Source organism: Artemia sp. Qi Xiang Cuo, chromosome 8 (assembly GCF_049724085.1).
Source record: "Artemia sp. Qi Xiang Cuo chromosome 8, ASM4972408v1, whole genome shotgun sequence".
In the NCBI taxonomy this organism is placed as follows: Eukaryota; Metazoa; Arthropoda; class Branchiopoda; order Anostraca; family Artemiidae; genus Artemia; species Artemia sp. Qi Xiang Cuo.
The window spans coordinates 53,502,293-53,519,725 of record NC_142801.1 but is presented as its reverse complement, the minus strand read 5'-3'; the positions used below and the strand labels follow the sequence as shown (position 1 = coordinate 53,519,725).

Genomic DNA, 17,433 nt, shown 5'->3' with positions numbered 1-17,433 from the left:
CCAGACGGATCACTATGCCAATTGGCTGAGGAGGGTGAGGTGGGGTCAATGAATTTGACCTATTTTCTTTTTTTTTATTGGCTCATTATTTTCAGTCGGTAGAGTAATTTTACCGATTGAGATCGAGATTTTGGTTCGTAACTTGTTATTTTTGCTAATCTTATTCACTTTATTATTATAACTTAGTCCATATAAAATAGGTTTTGTCTCTTTTGCAGAGTCAAGACTCGAAATTAAAGTCGTGAACTTGAATGCTCTGGGTTTTATTTTGCTGTTTCTATTTTTAATATCTGTTTTGCAGAAATCTGTTGCCTCAATACCTAGAGGGCCGGCAAGTAATCTCGAAGAGCTTCTTGAGCTGCAGTGGCAGCAAGGGAGCAATTTACTGATGGAGCAGGCTCAAAGTTTTGACAGTAAGTATGAATGTTAAATTATATAACGCTTAGCCCATGATAAGAAAACAAAAATGTATCAAGCCTGATTTTTGACGAAATTGTTTATATCTCGTTCTACTTGATTTCTCCTTCATGAGGGTTAATGGTATTTTAGATATTTAGATATTTATTTCGAGAAATTACTATCACAAGCCCTGAAAGGCCGAATTCGAATTTCGAAGTCCATAAAAAAAAACAAATAAACAAGAAAATCATAACAAAAGCACAACAACTAAAAAATTGGCAACCAATGAAAAAAAATAAAAATAAATAAATATCGGAATGCTATATGATTGCTCTTTCAATTACATAAAAACTGCAAAATGTTAACTATTTAGAAAGATAAAAACTAATAAAACTGAAAAAATAAATAATATATAAATACATTAACAAATGTTTAAAAAGCAACATAAAAAGGGGATAGAAAAAAAAGAAAAAGAAAAACGAGCTGTTTCTTTTATCATGTAAGAGATAAGATAAAATTTATGTACAAATTAAAAACTATTTGTTATTACAGTAAAAAAAGGGATAAAAGATTTCTTATGCTGCAAGGTAGTACAAAGAATGGGGGATAAGGTGGGGATGGGCTGGGACACAGTTCGTGGAGGACGATTTCTATCAAGTACATGGTATTCAGGGAAAAGGTTCGCAGTACGGGGGTTCAAAAGTGTCAACTTACCATAACGGAGGCACAAATTATTTCTTCTTTTCTCGAGGGTTTCTAGTTTTGAAATATTTAACAAATGCAAATATGGTATCTTGACCTCTTTAAAAATAATTCTTAGAGCTCTCTTTTGGACATTTTCAATTTTTTGTGTTGCTTCATTTGAGAGGCCAGGGTGCCACACAGGACAAGCATACTCTAATATGGGACGCACAAAAGAAATGTATAGTTATACGTAGTAAATGTGATTGGGGGCAACTGAATTTATTTAAAAGTTTAAGGAGGGAAAGCGAGGAGTTTGCTTGTCGTAGGATATTATTTATATGGGCATCCCATTTCAAATTGGAATAAATTGTAACACCAAGGAGTTTAAGTGATGTGACAGAGGTTTCAGGTGGAATAGGAGCAAGAAAAAGGGGAGGGGATTTAAGGAAACTTACTGAGACTATTGCGGATTTAGAAGGGCTAACTGTCATTTAAGGGAAGATGCCTCACAGGCAATATCTTGGAGTATGCCCATTGGGCTGCTAAAAATGTTTTTATGACATATCTCTAAAACTGTCAAGTCATTGACAAATTTCCAAATATTGTTATAAAGGGTTGGAAGGGTGTTAATCATAAGAGAAATGGTGAAATGGTTTTTCTATTTTATCGTATATTTATTATGAAATTCACCAGTTTTTGTGTTTTTTTACAATTTTTGAATTCGGATGGGGACTGAAGCTCACCCAGATTTATTTACTGCAATAAATTGCCTGAAATTTTATAGAAAACAGGAAATTGTCTTCTTTTCAGTTTCTGGATATCTTTTTGATTCAAAAACATTTTCAAAATCTGAAAATTAGGGTTTTATACTGTGTAATTTCTGCCTGCTACTAATTCTCCAGAATTATACATATATCTGACAAAAGACGAATACAAATTATAAAGGTTTTATTGGAGTAGGAGAATTATACTTTCACAATTTCTGCGCAGGGGCTTTGGAGCAGCCTCAAAGGAGAATTTGACCCGATTTCTCCAAAGATTGTAGGGAAGTGATAAGACAGGAAACTTAAGCTCTTCAGTATAAGTTTAATAGGAATCTAAAACACCAGCGCAAACGACAGTCGCAGCGTTACCCAGTAGAATTAGAAAAAAAAACAAGCTTAATTTATATTTATTAAATTTTAGATTTCGATCTAGGGTCTAGGTTTATTTGGATATAATCTCTAATTTCTTTAATGTAGCTAGATTCTTTTGTTTCCGAGATCTTTTCTAATTATATATATATATATATATATATATATATATATATATATATATATATATATATATATATATATATATATATATATATATATATATATATATATATATATATATATATATATATATATATATATATATATATATATATATATATATATATATATATATATATATATATATATATATATATATATATATATATATATATATATATATATAAAAACAACTAAACACACATCCGTGATCTTTGTTCTGGCAAAAAATACAAAATTCCACATTTTTGCACATAGGAGCTTGAAAACTCTACAATAGGGCTATCTGATACGCTGAATCTGGCTATGGGATTGTCAATAAGATTCTATTACTTTTAGGGGGTGTCTTCCCCTTTTTTGAAAATTAGGCAAATATTCCCAGGGTCGTAACTTTGAAAAGGCAAGACTAAACTCGATGGAACTTACATGTATGAAATGAGCATAAGAATCCAATTCTTTTAATGTATCAGTTGATATACAAATTCTGTTTTTTAGAGTTTTGGTTACTATTGAGCCGGGTCACTCTTGCTATACAGTTTGATCAATTATAATATGAAACAGTTAGAGCTAGGACAGTATACAGGACACATATTAGTTTCAACAAAATTACCCACAAATATAGTCGCAGGGTCTTTTTTGAAAAAATTATTCTTTTGTCTTTGGCCCAATATAAAGCGAAATTAAAGAAAGAGAAATAAAAATAATATTTTTTATTTATGTGTTCACATATTTTTATTTCATTTTATATAAAATCTAATGTTTTATATCAAAATTTAATATTTTATATTAATATTTATATTAAAATTTAATATTTTTTATTTAAAATTTAAGATTTTGCTGCGTAACGCTGAATGTTTTTTTTTTTTTTTTTATCTCTGAGATCAGATTGAGTTCCCCTCTCATCAGTTTCTTCCTTTTTTTCTTCTTGCCGAAAGTGACAATACAAGACAAAATGACTATCAAGTAATATCCTGTTTTTTTTTCACCTAACTACTGATTTTAAGCCATTGATTCTATTTAACCACACAAAAAGCGAAGTCTTTTCTCAAAGCTTCTTCTACCAAAGTTTCAAGCGGAAATTCCCTTCAAAATGTCGTAGATTATGAATCTGCAGCCAGTAGTGGTTTTAGGCCTCATAATCTGAGGGGGGGGGGGCAAGATATACTACAGGGGTATAAAAATATAAAATAAAAAGAATTTAATATCAGATGTAAAAAAAAAGAGGGGAAGCTGTCTCCCTGCCCAGGCCTAGAAACTGCCTGCAGCTGAAATTTTGAACGGAAACTTATATTATGAAATGTTGCATGTTTGGAATCTGAAGCTTCAAAATTTAAGGTGAAAACCCCTATAACTTGTCATCTATTTGAATAACCAAAGGCGGGTTTGGATTAACATTTGGCTTCAAAATTTAAAGCGAAGGTACCTACGAATTTTTACATATTTGGAATGTGCGACTTCAACATTTTGCATGGAAAGCCCCTATGAAATGTTATATTTGAAATCTGCAGCTTCAAAATTTCGAAATGAAATACCTTTTAAATGTTACATATTTGAAATTTCCATTTTAATAACATCAAATGGAAGCTGTTTTATATTATCTATTAACTGTTATTTATTAGCTGTTAGCTGTTATCTATTTGGAACCTGCTTCTTCAAAATTTCAAATGGAAATACTTACGAATTTTACGTATTTGAAGTTTACAATTTAATAGTTTCGTATGTGAATTATGTACAATGTAATCTATTTAGAATTTTCAGCTTCAAAATTTATGCTGAAAACACCTTCAAAATGTTACATGTTTGGGATATGCAGTTTAATAACTTCAAATGTAAACTTCTATAATGTGTAATCTGTATGGAATTTGTAGCTTCAAAATCCAAAGAAAAATACCCTCAAAATGTTACATGCTTAGAATCTGCAACTTTATAATTATTACACATGGAATATCCTATACATGTTATCTACTTGTAATCCATAGCTAAAAATTTCAAATGAAAATATTTAATAATTGTTGTACATTTAGATTCTGCAGCTCCAAAATTTCACGTGACAATTTGCACATGTTTGGCTTTATCTTTTAAAAAATTAGACTGTTTTGACCACATCCATCTTTGTGACCTATGTGTTTTTCCCTTGTATTATTATGAAAACCTTCTTCTAGACTAATAAAGCTTGTTTTCTTTGTGTTTGATTTACAATTTTCCAAGATTTGAACGCTTCTAACTTTTAATGGGGAAAATCCCCAAGGAGTTTTTCCGATAAAGCCTGCTTTCTTTTGCTTGCAGATTAAAAATGCTGTGCTTTGTAGAGGGTTTCTATTTGAAACTTTCACCCTTGAGTTCCACTACGTTCTTCTCTACCTAGATCAGTCCCATTAAAAATAACTTTTGGGGGGGGGGGGGGTCGATGAATGTTTTCCAAGATATTGACTTTTAACCTTTAAATCTGGACACTGTGTATAAAACAAAAGTTTTGACACCTTTTTAACATGAAATAATAGACGGAATAGAAATTTTTTTTTTTTTTTTGCTTTTTCGTATGTGCTCATACAATTAACTCGTCTTCATTATATTATTGAATTGATGAATTCTTGTTAGTGGGTCAAATTCATCATTGAATATTTTCATTTTTGATTTATTTCCACTTATTTTTCCAGTTGCTGACCTGCTATCTTTGCTCCACACAATACGAATGGAGAACACGCGTTTAGAGGAGCAGTTTTCCCAGTTACAACAACGCCGAGACCATTTGTTATCTATGCAAGCACGTCTCTCCTTGCCCCTCCAATACGCCCCATCTGTCCTTCCTCAACCAACCACTCCTGCTCATCAATCCTCATCATCAACAAGAGAAAGGAGACATAGCGATTATATGCCACCGCCTGCTCATAGTGGCCCACTGGAAAATGGATATGACTCTGTTCTTCGGAGCTCGAGTGTAGTTGTGGCCCATGAAAGAGTGGCTGCCAGTCCCGTCATAGTGTCTGGCAATAGTGGAGTTATTAGCAATTCAACGAACCTTAGGTAACTTCGATTTTTTTTTTTTTTTTTTTTTTTATTTACATGTTACGTTCCTAGTTTTAAGATATTTTTAAAACGGATAAGGCACTTTAATGTAAAAGAACATGACTGGAGATGGGTGAGACAGGTAGACCCCCTTCTATGACTATGATCTATCCATCGATGTCTGCCATTAGTATTTTCTTGGTGTGGGGATCAAAATTTTGATATAAAACAATAAAGGACCACAATACTTTCTTTTATATCTGGAAATGTAACCGACAGAGGTTGAATAACTTCTGACAAGAAGGTAAGGCATTCAGAAGGTATACTTGTAGTATGGAGCAGAAAAAGTAAAACGCTAATAGGGTTTTACTCAACTTTTGCTTTGTGTTGATATTAAGCTACCAAGGCACGTTTTTTTTAACATTTTAATCTCTTTAAAAGTGTCTTGGGACTTAGGGTAATTTAATATTATCGTATTAGTTTTTCTACAGAGATGCTTTGCTAATGTATGGGAATGTAGACTCCTAAAAGGTGTGAGTCTTCAGAATAAGGATCTAGGTATTTTGGAATGTCTTCTGCATTATATGTTTTTTTTATTATTATTATTATTATGTCTGTTCAGGATTTCCTCAGTTTGCTGAGGGAGTTTTCATATCCCTTTGCTGTAGCTACACCGGTGTAATCTTGTTTAATTGTCCATGTGGAATCTTAGTTTCTAATCGGTTTTCCTGTACTACTGTTCTTTGAGGTTCTGAACTGCAAAAACGAATCATCATGAATACCATTGTTTTTAGTTCAGGAACTGGTTTATATTTAGGATTGTTTTCAAATAACAATGTCTAAAAATCAGTATTTAATCGCTATATTACGTTTAAATCATTCTTAGAATGAAAAACTACGAATAATATGATTAATCTTATATACAATGTTTCAAGCTTGATTTTTGAAAAATCATTTTCCAACGTTGCCATTTTCTGCGATGTTTTGTAAACTATTAACATTTTTGTGCGTGTTATAAAATAAAAATGCTCAAAACCTAAAATTAGCTTCCCTATCCATTAACCCTGTAATTGAAAATCAATTATTTTGCGGTAGGCATCAAGACATGGCTAATTGTAGAAAAAAGGCTAGGCAGATAGTCCGAGTAATTGAGAGGCGCAAATGTAAAAGTCTGAAGCTTTTTTAAAAGTACTAAAAAACTTTAGTGTGAAGAGCGAGGTGTTGAGGAGGGGGCAACCTCTCAAAAATACAATCTAAAAGTATTTATACTTTTAAAGCTGTTCGCAAATTTATGCACTTGTACCAGCGATTCTCCAGAGCTCAGATTCATTCTTTTTCAAGGTGTGCCCTTGCTATTTTTTCATTGTCTATTGAAAGTCTTGTCGCTTTAACGTCTTTTCGCTTTAACGTCTTGTCTTTAGTATTGTCGCTTGAAGTCTTGTCGCTTTAACGTGAATATATTAAGGCTCTAAAGACTAGCACAAGACTAGCATATTGCGCAAAGACTAGCATATTCATTGCCTTGATCACCGCTGTATTTCGTCCTCTGATACGACGTTTCTGCGTTATGACGTTATTCAAGATACTGAAAGAGGTGACTAACATCACTGGACAACACTCAAGAATGAGGCAACACTGTGAATGATTAGAAGGGTTTGTGACAAATAAAAGCTGAAGTTTTGCTATTTTACAGGCATTCATCACATGGTCATTATGATGACCGTTCACCAATCAACAGAAATTTGGTCTCACCTGGCGCAGCTCATAGTGCCTCTATCGCAAGAAGTGCGTCTAATACTCCTGAAATACTAAGGTATCTTTTCTCCTTTTATAAATAAAGATTGGTCGATTTGGTGAAAAACAGCGCGAAATCTTAAAGGAGTTCTGACCGACTCAGTAGACGTGGGTTCACGCTGCTGTGTTTTCACTCAAAAACGAATGAGTTTGGGCTTTGCTTCGGATTTCATCGCTTTTTTTCAGTCCCAATGTGTTAAGATGGTTTACTGTCTGTATTGATACATTTTAATTGATATTTTGAAAATGTACCCCGTTTCGAAATTCTTAAATGATAAAAGCTGGTCAGAAAAAGGCTGCTTCTTCAAAAAAAGAACAGGAAATTTGGTTTGCCCGATGATAAATTGAACTTCTTCAGTAAGTGTAGGGCAAAAGAGCTACGTTTTCGCTCAAAGACGAGTGGGTTTTGATTTCCTTCCTTTTTTTCTTCTCAACTCCGTGTGAAAAATGGTTGATTGTCCACATTGAAATATTTTAAATTATGAGTTTGAAAACTGTATTACATTTTAATATTCAAGTAAATGATACATGCTTATTAGAAAAGGGAAGTTTCTTTTTTAAGTAGCTTTTAGATCGTAAGAAATCGGACGAAAATCGGACGACATCTATAAGCCTGGGTAACAATCTAACATTCAATGAGCTCTGAATTTAGCCTGTTGTTGTAGCTGATTATTGTGTTGTTTTGTCACTGAGAAGACAAATTTCACTATTTTCTTTACTTTAATTCGTTTAATTTTCATAGGGAGTGTACCCATCCAAATACTGTAACAATAAAGGATTTTTTGGTGAGTAAATGAAAAATACAAGGTTTTTAATACACTGAAAGGCAATAAATATTTTGATTTTAATTCATTCCTTAACATTTAAAAAAAAAACGGAGCCCTATTAACCTTGGTTGGGTCATGAAACTACTTGAGCGTAATAATTTTATAATATATACAATACGCTTCATTACTAAAAACAGTGCAGCCATCAGAATGACGCTATTCAGAAATCATAAACCGGTTTAAACAAATAATAACTGAGTATATATGTATATACGAAGTCACTATAAATTAATTATAACTATAATATATGTTTATATAATTATAACTATAATATATGTTTATATAATTATAACTATAATATATGTTTATATAATTATAACTATATATATGTTTTTTCCACAGAAGTGGAACTCCTCAGCAGGCTTTCAGCTCTATGTACCAGGTAGTAAGCCCAGTTGGTCAAGGTCCTCCTGCTGCTCATGGTGCCTCTTTACAGTCGACGGCAACAGGGGTCTCAGTTGTCACAAATCAATCCCAGTACCAACAGGTAAATTAGACGGTTATTTCTAACCAAAGAACTTATCTTACTATATAAATCAAATAACATAATTTAGAACGATGTCCATGCGTCACTTTTTTATGTATGGCATAGACCTTACACCATTCAAATTAATCATAAATATAATTAGTGAGATGAATCAACCTTAGACGAAATGAATTACTAATAAGATGGTGTTAATTAACTGGTAGTTCAGTACTGCAGTCGTGGGGATTATTTGACGTTCAGATTTACAATAAACAAAGACACGTTTTTATTATAATTATAACCACCTTTTTTTTAGTAGACCTGCACCTTTTTTGGATTCATCGTTGATGATAATCCATCGTCATTTTCGATACCCAGTAGCTTTAAACTGTCATAATTCAAAACTGTTCTTTGTTGGGAGTGTGTTTCTATTCTGAAAAAGCAAGTTATATGAGATGTATCTCCGAAATCTTCAAAAAATAATTGTTTGTAAAAACTTGGCAACAGCAAGAAACGTTGCGAATCGGATTTGTAGGTAAATGATGAGTGTAAGATTAAAAAAAAAATTATGAAAAAATAAGAATATAAAAAAATCGAGCATAATTATAAGTCGAGAAACATTGGAAACCTCTTCCGTATATTCAAATCCTATAAAGTAATTCCTACTCAAAGCTCTCCTTTTTGACAAGTTCTGGCACACTAAAAAAGTGGTTTGGAAACACTGCTGTTCAGTTTTTATTTCAACTGGAAAAAGGGCGTAGCTGGCCGTTGTTCCTTCGTCTTTTCTTAGAGATGAGGGGGCTCCTAGCCTTTCCCTCCCCCTAAATATTATCACACCGAATATTTGGTCATAATTTCCGTGAAGTTGCATAAAACCGTCCTATTGTTTACTGTTTTGACAGTAGTAGTTTGACTTAGTTGTACTGTTTTTATCGTTTACATGTTAACCTCAGGCGGCATGGTGCTGCGGTGAGTTGCTAGTAGTAGTAGTAGTATGACTCTCTCTCTCTCTTTCTCTCTCTCTCTCTCTCTCTCTCTCTCTCTCTCTCTCTCTCTTTCTCTCTATCTCTCTCTCACTCTCTCTCACTCTCTCACTCACACACACACTCTATTTATAAATTTATCTCTATATGTAAACTTTAGATATAAACTATAGGCTATGATTAAAACTAAAGACAGACTATACGATTAATGTACACACCTACCAGTTAATGGTTTGGTACTTCCTGTAAATTAGGCTGGCCTTGTTGAATCACCTTTCTCTTGCTTTGAATCCTTGCTCCAAGAACTTTAACCGAAAAAAAATTGTTTGACAAATTTATTGACAAACCATCAATAAAATGAATTCAGAGATTATGTAGCTCGTAGTTGAGAGTTTATGTAGTCTAATTCGTATATATGAACTGAAATTTTAATTTCTAGAGAGAAAAAAAAAAGAGACAAAACCCAAACAAATATGGAAAATTCGGTACTTATTAAGAATCCAGAACAGACGCGAGAAGTGAAGATTCGTTAATGCTAATGAAATAAAACGAAATAGGATGTAAATATAATAGTTTATGAACAAGCTTAGGCTATATATTTGCGCATTGGGGAAGGGGGGGAGGAGGGAGTAAAGTGTAGCATATATTAAATATATAACCTAACCTATGTACCTCATTTTGCCCCTTCAACCCCAAAAAACTAAAGTTTAAATATTGTCAATGGAATGAGCAACCCCTGAGCAATGCTCGGCAAAGGAATTTTCCGTTGAAAAAACATACTTGACTAGTTTCTTTTATCATGTTCGCTATACAATATATCGCGTCTTTGGATTCTTAATACGTACCAAAAATTCATATGTAAAAATAAATGAATAAAAAAAAAACGGTTTAAGAGAATGAAAAACGTGACGTTTCAGGACCAAAAAATAGACGTATTCTGTAGAAGGTTTCTCAATTAATGACGCACTGGAAAGAAATGGCCTTCCAGCCAGTAAAAACAATTACTTGGCCTAAAAAAAGTAATTAGGTTCACCCTTTTTTAGATATAAATAAGTCTAGGTGACCGCTTCTCTCTCTTGTTTCTTCATTCATATAAACAATTATTTGTTGATTTATCCTTTTATTATATCCCAAATGCGATTTAGGTTTCTATTTAACAATCTTAGGGAGAATGCTATACCCTTCTCATTTACTGTTTTAACAGGCTTAGGGACCATTTTACCTTGTGTTTTAACTTGTCATGGAAGGAAAAAATATTTTTCTAGGATGGGGAGGGGGTTGATTTTATCCCGTTATTTTATTTTATTTTGTGAGGGAGGGGTGCTTTGGGCCAATTTCATTCAGTAACTTAATCCTGGCTCATACAGGGCTCATACTGACTCATACAGGGGAATACTGTCCTAAATCTCATATAAGTGTTTTGCAAGGTGTTTTGCCGTTTTGCTGTTTTGTGTTTTGCTGTGTTTTTCAAGGTATTTTGCCAAGGTGTTTTCCCAATTGCAGATTAGAATATTGGAATTTTTGTAAGAGTCGCCTTGGTTGCAATCCTGGTTGAGAGATGGTTATATAATAAGAAGCATCTCAGTTGCCCAATTGTCTTCAAAGTCCTGCAGACATAGTCAGTCATAAATCTTTGAAAATCTTTTATTTGGGTCTCCAATTGCCTCCAAATGATTCATAGAAACTCATAGACTATTTGAATTACTCTTATTCTATGCCTTTTCTACCTTAGTTCTGCCCTAGGATGGATGGATTATAAACTATCTATCAACAAGTGAAATGACATCATACAATTCTGAAAAAGGGTTATGCCAGCTTTGTCTCTCACTCAGACTATCTGGTTTTCTCCAATTAGCAATGGCTCTAAACTTTTTCATAACAGTCCACCAACCTGATTTTAATTCAAACCTAACTTAACTGAAGCTACCATTGGAAAAACGAGCAGATTTCTTGAGTTCATAAATTATTGGGAACTTCTTTTGTGTTCTGTGTGCTTTTTAATTTTTACATTTGACCCTTTATATACTTTTGACCCTTTTTTTGACGTTTGACCCTTTATATACAGCGTAAATCATGTTTCAATTGTTACTATTTTCTTCTACTTTTTTTCTTAATGAAGCTAGTATTTGAATGTGTTTTTATTGCAGTTTGGAAGAAGAGATATATCTCGAGGTGAAAGCATGCCGCGAGCTCACGACCGAAGATAGTACCTTGTTTAAAAGTGGTCCTTCATGTGACTTTTTTTCTTCAGTTTCTTCTTTAACAAAAAAATGACAGATTTGTAAGAAGTGAGTCGTTTCAGATTAGAGATATTAAATCTTTACAGGGGGTCAAATACGCGAGGGATAATGCTACTTGCTTTCGTCTTCGGTGACACAGAAAGATTTCGGTATCTAAGCTCTGACTGAACTCGAATTTTGTTTCAGCAGCAGATTTCTCTTTCGTCAAATAAAATCTGTTTCCACTTTTAGATTTCCGCCATAAACCGCCAAATTGTCTTAATGTGCCTAGATTTGCTTCTGTCTAGAATCAGAGTAGAAAGGTTCATTTTTTATTCTGGTAAAGTAATGGTTAAAACAAATTAAGAATTCCTGTTTGAAAGATAGACTCTTGAATGTACAGCTCCTAATGAATGGAAGAAAGAATTGTTAGTTTCCTATTTTGAAATACGTATTCAAAGGATTTTTTTTAAAGAAACTTATCTTGGAAGATGCTTTTTGCTGCCATTATCAGAGCTGAGCTTTAGTTTTACCGATCATCGAAAGTCTTTTAGTGCCATAAAAGATGAAATTGAATCCCAAAACCGAAATTGTTTTTCTGAAAATATTGACCCGTTATTTAATATCTCTATGGTAATTTAAGATTTGAATTACTATTGTAGATCTTAAATTACCTTATTTAAGATAGATATGGATGACAAAACCGTATTTCAGCATAAGGTGACTGATTATTTATATGACTGATATAACGTGTGGGTATATAACGTGACTGATATAATGATATAACGTGTATAACGTGATGACTGATATAACGTGTGGGTAAATTAAAACATTGCATAAGGGAATGTAAGCACAAGCGTATAAATACTATTTCAAATCAGTAAAATTTATGTTCAACTAAAATACCAAGACTATACATGAACGTCATCGTTTAGTTTAGACTTAATGCAAAATAGAAACTTAAACCTTAAACAAAACACTCCCATGCAGCTAGTTATAGCATAGTTATAGTTATAGCACATAGCTACATCTGATGAAAAACTTCGTCACCATATTCAAATTTTACCTCAAATATAAATTAAATTCAGCCTTTTAGTTTTTAGGACCAAATATGCAAACACATATGCAGCTGAAGAAGCTAAACGCTAAATGCTAAAATTTTAGCTTTTTGCATATAAAAGGTTGCATTGCTTGGCTAATATTTTAAATGAAGGTTTGCATGCTTAACAGTGGCTCTGGAGTGAAAATGGGTGAGAACTTTACACCGAATTTGATACAATGCATTTTACAACCGAATGTTACACCTACTATTATTTCGTAGGTTTTTTCGTCTGAAACACCAAAATTCAACAACAACAAAAAAAAAGAAAAAGAAAACAACCATAAAAACCATACTTGCTTTAAAAAATTTTGGTTGTAGTTCAGTTTTGGCATGAAAACTGCATTATAAAACTTATGTAAGCAATTAAATTGATTTAACCTTTTCGAATCTTGAATACCCAAATTAAAAAACAAAAACAAAAAAAAACATGCTTTTGAATTTTGAACTACTTTTGAAAACAACTACTTTTGAAATGCTTTTGAAAACATGCTATTGCACAAAATCGTTGAACTACTACTAAGTAACCTGTACTTTTCTAGGCGGAAAATCTTCTCTTCTTAAATCAGGACCAGGCGTTTTTTCACTCCGCCTGTCATCTGAAATTCAGATTTTACTTCGAAAAATCCCGAAAGCTCCCCGAAAATCCCGAAAACATGACAGAAATTTCGGTACTTGTTAATTAAACAAAACACACCCAAGAAGTGAAGTTAGGTTAATCTTAATGAAAAATAATCTTCGTATAACCATTAGTTTATGTAATAATATAATTTGGACTGTATATCTGCACAATAGGGGGGAGGGGTAAAGTATTTGGACAGCGGCCCTAACATAACCTAACCTCCACTCTCCTAATGTGCAAATATATAGCCCAAATTATTCAAGTCCAATCAGATTCAGATTCAATCGGGTTTAATTAAAACAAATAGAAATAAATAAAAATAAATAAACTTCTCTATGCAAAAAACGCACGTTGAGTCCCTTAAAAAAATAACGATTCCTCCTAATCACGCTTTACGACTCGCTTTACTCCTCAACACAACCACATCCCTCAACCATACAATTCACTATCTAAGAGATTCCCCCCTTCCTCCCCAAAAGCACAGCTACCTTAACCTTACAAAAAAAAAATAAAAAAATATGAAAAAAAAAAATAAAAAAACCGAGATAATAATGATAATAATTAAAAAAAATCTCAATTATTAATAAACTCTGTTTATTGAACATTGAATAAGAAATGTTTTTCAAATTATTTTTAAAAGACCCAAGGGAGCTCCTACATCTCAGTTCTTGTGGAAGGACGTTCCACACTTTCGCGCACGCCACTTCCGGTGCAAAATCCGACCGTACTGTAGGTGTTCGTCTCATCAAAAGGTTTGAGGCAGATCTCGTGTTCCTAGGATGCTGTTCCGATACCAACTGGAATAGACTGTGGAATGCTGATGGAAGTAATCCGGAAAAAAATTTGAAAACGATAACTGAGCACGATAAATGATAAAGAGATTCACGGGAAAGAAAATAGTCCATATTTCCGATTATTTTCAGGGTATGTTTGTGGATTGAATCAAGCCTTTTCAGGGGGGAAGTAAACGTTGACTGTCAAATTGACGCAAAATACTGTAGATGAGACTTGATAAGTCCATTGTGAAGTAGACGAAGGGTTTTTTGAGGGAATATGTGTTTCAGTTTCCTGATAATCCCGAAATTACGGGAAAGCCCTATCTCCACAGCGGGGATGTGATGTAAGAAGGATAAGTTTTCGTCAAAAAGTAGACCTAGGCACCTGGCATAGCCAGTTTTTGGTCATTTGATCGTTCCTCGAGGAGTTGTTATTCTCGATACCTCTGGGCGAAGAGGTCGAATCCTTGAGAAGAAGAGAACGCAAGATTTGTCAACATTTATTACAAATCGATTGGCATCCATCCAACTGTAAGTTTCTTCTAAGATGACCTCAAGTGTACTCTGGAGAGCTGACATGTCGGTGCAACAGGAGGCCCTTATAGTGTCATCTACGAACGCTACAAGTTCATCCAATTCATCACCGCTGGTTGAAAATTCTAGGTCGCAACATTGCTTGCAGCACCGTGAAGTCCTGGAGTTAGAGTTCAGAACGTGACTTAGGTCATTCACATGAACCAGGAATAACAGTGGGCCTAAGATTGAGCCTTGCGGCACACCGAAGTTGACAACGGTGTCATTCAGCGGATCTTCTCCTATACAAACACGTCGGCTACTAAGGTAAGACCGGAACCATCGTAGAGCCTCTCCTCTAACCCCAATGTGCCCATTCATCAACCCCAATGTGCTCTATTTTACCTAATAGAATCCCATGATCCATACTGTCGAACGCTTTTTTTATGTCAAGCAAAATAGCAGCTGGCACAAGTCCCAGGTCAAGTGCTTGATTAATGAATAGGCTTAGTGATGCCAGGGCACATTCCGTCGAGTGTCTAGGTCTGAATCCAAATTTACGTTGGTTAAGGAATCCCTTAGCTTCCAGAATAGAGGAAAGTTGGTTCTTCATAGGTTTTTCAAACACTTTGGAAAACACCGAAAGAATAGAGATGGGTCAAAAGTTAGACGTGTCATCCTGAGGGCCACCTTTGTGGAGGGGAACTATTCTTGCCTTCTTGAGAAGTGATGGAAACACGCCCGTCTCCAAGGAGAGGTTTACCAAATGTGTTAAAGGTTGTAATACGGACGGCAATACTGCTTTCAGCACTTTAGTATGGACGCGGTCGAATCCAGAGGCATATGCTCCTCTCAAGCCTTTGACAATCTTAGAAACGTCCGTCAAATTTACAGGATTGGGTGCCATCGATTTGACACACGCTGGGACCACAAAGACCCTGTAGGATTTTCTTGAGGGTAGCACTGGGTTAGCCGTTTTGTTTCCAATTTTTGTGAAGAAGGTGCAAAGAGCGTTTGCAACTTGTGCTGGTTCAGTCAAGGTTTCTCCATCAACCGTAATTTTGGATGGTAGTTCAGGCTGTTGGTTATTCGGTCGTAACACTGAATTGACTGTCTTCCATACTTTCCTTCCATCCTTCCCACTTTCGGCTAGCCTTTGATTAAAGTAATCCCTTTTAGCTTTTCTGAGAACTGAGCGTAGGCATTTCTTATAAATTTCATAACTCCGCAGGCTAGCTACATTTGGTAGATTACGGTATTCCGCCCAAAGACTATTCTTTTTATTGATGCACCTGAGTAAACTTTCTGTAACCCATGGGCAAATTTGTGCGTTTTTTCTTCCACGTTTCTTTATTTTTTCTTTAAAACAACATGCCTCATATAGTGTTGTAAATGTACTGTGAAAAATTTCAAATCCTTCATTTAGATCTCCTTTCTCCATAACGCTATCCCAGGTCGTTTTTTACAATTACTCGTTAATTAAACGTAATTTTTATTAACTTAGATAAACAACTCGAATATAATCCCTAGTTTTTTAAAATTACCTTGTTGCCTTTGATGTTTAGAAAACGGTACATAAGGGGAAGTGGTCCGACATGTCACTGATGATTACTGAAGCCGAGAGTGGAGGTAGAGTAGAGAAAAAAATTGTCTATTAGTGAATGAATACTCTCAGTTACTCTCGTTGGGATAGTTGTCGACGGGTAAAGATTAGATCCAGACATAAGAGTGAGAAGCTTTTTTAGCGGTATTAGTTAGGGAATAGGTTAGGTTGATGTTGAAATCACCCATGATGACCACATCATGATTCTGTTTTTCAAACATTTGGCGTGTTTCCAATAAATATTCCATAAACGAAGAAATAGAACCTGACGGTGATCGGTAAATCTCTCCAACGATTACCTTCCGTTGTGAAGGAAAAGATATATCAAGAAAAAGTGACTCAAAAGTACCTTCTCTATTTAGAGTAAGTTTGCCGTTAACACAGACTGGGTATTCGCTCTTTGTGTAGAGTGCCAATCTTCCTCGTGCTGACTCTTTTCTGTGTACAAAATTCAATGTATACCCGGGGATATCTACCAGGATGTCAGTCTGCCTCGACAAGAATGTTTCACACAGTCCAAGAACGTCAGGTCGTATTTTTCAGCACATGGTCATTACATCTGTCAGTGACGAACATAATCCTTGGCAGTTGAGCTGAACTATACTGAGCTGAGATTCAGAGCATCCCTGGGGCATACTCATTAACTGAATATATTTACTTCGAGGAAATTCATTTTCACTATAAAAAGAACAATCATTTTCATTACTAATTACTCTATCAAAATTTCTTCCAAATTTAAGAACGACTTTTCTAACTGTTCTAACTTTTTTTGAGCTGCTGGCAAGATAGTGGGCCTCGGGGACGAAGACAAGGAACTCAAAACTCTCTGGGGAATGTGGTCGCATCTTGGAGCAAAGGGGAGAGCCGTGAGAAATGCACATACCCGAATGAACTTCATTGAAACTGCAACAAAAAACTGATGTAAACAAACATGGATTACCACAAGAAACACAGAAAAATGGAAAATGAAACATTTCTGGAAAACAAATCACTTATTTCGGCAAGCGGCAAAAAAAAAACTAATTCATCAATGACAATCTTTTCCGTTTCCGCTGCTGTAGCCCCAATAACAAATAATAATAATAATAAAAAAAAATAAAAATTAAAAAAACAAAAAAACTCTTAACTAATTTTATCATATTTTCCC

The 17,433-nt window shown here is 34.2% G+C and overlaps 1 protein-coding gene across 3 annotated transcripts in view; it reads left to right on the top strand.

Moving 5' to 3' along the window:
* The window catches only part of Alh (coiled coil domain containing protein Alhambra), a 68,064-nt gene extending 54,863 nt beyond the window's left edge, over positions 1 to 13,201 (top strand). For all 3 annotated transcript variants that reach the window (XM_089093014.1, XM_089093013.1, XM_089093012.1), the window contains 5 exons: positions 302 to 413; positions 5,036 to 5,402; positions 7,078 to 7,197; positions 8,348 to 8,492; positions 11,602 to 13,201. In XM_089093014.1, the coding sequence (XP_088949140.1) occupies positions 302 to 413; positions 5,036 to 5,402; positions 7,078 to 7,197; positions 8,348 to 8,492; positions 11,602 to 11,661 (804 nt within the window). In that variant the 3' untranslated portion in view covers positions 11,662 to 13,201. The remainder of the gene's footprint in view (positions 1 to 301; positions 414 to 5,035; positions 5,403 to 7,077; positions 7,198 to 8,347; positions 8,493 to 11,601) is intronic.
* Positions 13,202 to 17,433: the final 4,232 nt, after the last annotated feature.